Here is a 3,504-nt window from a genome sequence, read left to right as displayed (position 1 = left end):
AAAAGTGCAAACTACACCCTAAAGTTTGAGATGTTTGGATTTTATATTTTGAAATTTCATAATTTGAATTTTATTCCTTGAAATTCTAGTTTGTTTGCATTAGCAATCCCTCAATCTATATTTTTCATTAAGAACCACATAAGCTTATCAAGCGTATTTAATTTGTCTTATAAAATAATGCCACATTATTTTTGTAGCCTAAAAAAATTTAAATCATTAAAAATGACGTGACATAATAAAAATGACGTGAATTATTGGATTAACTAAACAAGTGTGACAACCTTATGTAGCACTCAATGAAAAATATGGACAAAGGGGTTACTGATGCAAATGAAATAAAACTTTTAAGAATAAAATTCAAATTTTGAAATTTTAAAGGTGTAGTATGCAATTTAGTCTTATTTTAATTGTATATCGGTATGTGCATGTGTAAAATTTATATTTTTAAAAATATATTAAATTTAAAAATTATTAAACGTACTAATAAATAACTATTATATATTGCTATTGCCGTATGAATAATTATTATCTATAATTCTCATCTATTGCCGTATGAACAATTATTACCTATAATTCTTATCTATTACCGTATGCCAAATATGTCTTAAGAAGTTTTGGCGTAATCAAGGTTTTCGGTTGGAAAAACATGTTTAATGGCAAGAAATATAAAATTGTAACCTAAGGAATACGTATTATGCATATCAAATAAATATGTTTATGACCACGTGCTCATAACTGAGGTCTATATAAATATATATATATATATATATATATTTTGACTGATATATATATATATATATATATTAAAGTATCAAACTGTGTAAAAAATACATTAGCACTACAAATTTATCGTACATAAATATGTTGGTAAACAAGCACAAACACAAGCACCCATTGTTGACGAGCTCAAATTGATTTTCTTCATTGAAGAAAAACAATTTGGAAACGAAAATCTGGCGACCTTCCAATTGAACCTTGTTTCTCAGTTTCTTCTATTTCAATAGTCCATACCTCTTTGACTCATCAAAAAAAAAAAAAACATTCTCTGAATATCAAATTGCTTTTAATTGACAAACCTTATTAACTCTCTCTCTCTCTCTCTCTCTCTTAAAATGACAAACCCAACTCAGCCTATAAATACGTTGTCCCTTAATGACAAAGCAGTTTCATTGCTCACATTCATACCTTCTATCATCCTAAAAACTTTTTGCACGTCTTTAAGACAATTGCTTTTTTTCTCCAAAAGTGAAGGACATGTCTCAACAAAGCCAATTTCTTACACTTCTCATAATCTTAGCCTCTTTCTCAACCTGCTTTAGCAGTTACAAAGAGGACCCACATGCTACTAATGGAGGTCCCGATCCTATAGCCCACACTACATCAATGGGCACCATCAACCTGGGTGATAAACATGAGCCATGGCTTGTAGACTTCATGAAGTCTCAGACCAAAAGGTTTGGTCTCACAACAAGGCTTAGCAGCGCAAGCACTTCACAGAAGCTGGTTAATGTAGGTGACTTTGGAGCTAAAGCTAATGGTGGAGATGATACTGAGGTATAATATCCCATATTTTACAAATTCAGTTTATTCAGTTTTCAAATTCTGCCTTTTTTGCATGATTTGGTTTTGAATGTTATGTTGGTCTGATATTGGTTTGGTTTTGTTAGGCATTTAGGAAAGCTTGGAAGGTGGCTTGTTCTTCTGCAAATAGTGCTCTTGTGGTTCCTGCAAATAAGAACTATCATCTTAAGCCAATTACCTTCTCAGGTCCTTGCAAACCATATTTTACCATGAAGGTGAGTCTTATCCATGCATGCATCTATAGGAACTATCATGTTAAGTCAATTATATTACTGGTTCTTAACAAATCCGATTTTATATTGAAGTTGAGTTTTATTCAAACATGCATATATATCTACATGCATAACGTATGAATAATGCTAGTCACGGCACAAACTTTTTCTCAACTGTTGTACACGTCTTATTATCATCGAAACAATGACTTTAGCTAGAGTTCAAAAATAACATCATTGTAGTTATGAAAAAAAATTTCTTTAAATTTATTAATAATAAATATATAACCACATATATATAATAAATATATTACTTAATTTTAATTTTTAACTTCTTTTTAATTTACCATAATTTATATCCTTAATTTGGAAGTATGGAAAAGTTTATATATTAAATAATAATTAGTATACCAAGATAATTTTCTCGAAAAAAAAAGTATACCAAGATAATTAATACATGATAATAAATTCATTTTTTCCATTAAAACATGATAATTTATTAGTATTATTTTGACATAAATGTAAATTTGATTAGGTGGAAGGCTAAATGAAGAGAATTCTAAGAAATGCGTCTTTATATATATAAATATATATATATATATATACATACATATATATCTCGTATAACAAGAAAGTTACGCATATCTCTCATTAAAACATGATAATTTATTAGTGTAATACAACAAGTTTGACAAAATCACATACTCTCTTACATGAGATTTATACTTCCTTACTTGTATTGATTGATTGATATTGGTTAGTGTTAAAGAAAAAAATAATAATTTTTTTTTCTTTTTTACCAGATCTATGGAACAATTAAAGCTTCTTCTCACAAATCAGATTATGAAAAAGATACACTACATTGGCTTGTGTTTGAGAATCTTCAAGATTTCAATATTGAAGGTGGCGGCACCATCAATGGCAATGGGAGGATATGGTGGGAAAGCTCATGCAAGATCAACGATAAACTTGTATGTGCATGGCTGATATAATGCTTTTATTTGATTTTTACCAACTTAATTTCTCTCCTTTTCTTTTTTCTAATAAATGAACTAATTATTCATTATCTTTCTCTTAATTCATTGTTTTGCAGCCCTGCAAGCATGCACCAACTGTAAGTTAATCTGTCCTCTCCGTTTTCTAAGACTTTCCTAACATTATAGATTTGGTCATGAAAGGCTAACTTTTTTCCTTTTATTTTCTTTAATGTCTTTGAAAATTTTGTCTATAGGCTGTGACTTTCCAAGATAGCAAGAATGTGAGGGTGTCCAGCATAAGGATAAAAAATGCACAGCAAATGCATCTTACGTTTCAGAATTGTCAAAATGTCGAAGCTTTGAATCTTGTGGTGATTGCACCAGGCAATAGCCCCAATACCGATGGAATTCATGTCACAGGAACACAAAACATTCAAATACAGAACTGTGTCATCAGGACAGGTAGTAGACCTAGAGAAGAATGAAACTTTCTATTTTCTATAAATAGTACAAATTTTATAGTATATAATTCATATTATATTATATATATCATAAAAAAAAAAAAAAATTCTAACATTTATTTATTACTTTATTAAAGTAATATCATATTATCAATCACATTAATTGCTAAGTTAATGTGTAAACCTTTCTTTAATAATAAAAAAAAAATAGAAATAATTTTAGACCAATTTTTTTTTTTTTTAATCCTACCAAGTGCTAAGAATATTACTACA

General features: G+C 28.8%; 1 protein-coding gene across 1 annotated transcript; it reads left to right on the top strand.

Moving 5' to 3' along the window:
• Window positions 1-953: 953 nt before the first annotated feature.
• Window positions 954-3,255, top strand: LOC115984462 (polygalacturonase-like). The gene is made up of 5 exons (XM_031107485.1): window positions 954-1,554; window positions 1,668-1,796; window positions 2,597-2,764; window positions 2,887-2,907; window positions 3,025-3,255. The coding sequence occupies exons 1-5, from the start codon at window positions 1,255-1,257 to the stop codon at window positions 3,253-3,255; spliced, it is 849 nt and encodes a 282-aa protein (XP_030963345.1). The 5' UTR covers window positions 954-1,254.
• Window positions 3,256-3,504: the final 249 nt, after the last annotated feature.

Source organism: Quercus lobata, chromosome 4, assembly GCF_001633185.2.
Source record: "Quercus lobata isolate SW786 chromosome 4, ValleyOak3.0 Primary Assembly, whole genome shotgun sequence".
Taxonomy (NCBI): domain Eukaryota; kingdom Viridiplantae; phylum Streptophyta; class Magnoliopsida; order Fagales; family Fagaceae; genus Quercus; species Quercus lobata.
Note: the sequence above shows the minus strand (reverse complement) of the source record. Positions and strands in the feature narration are given on the sequence as shown.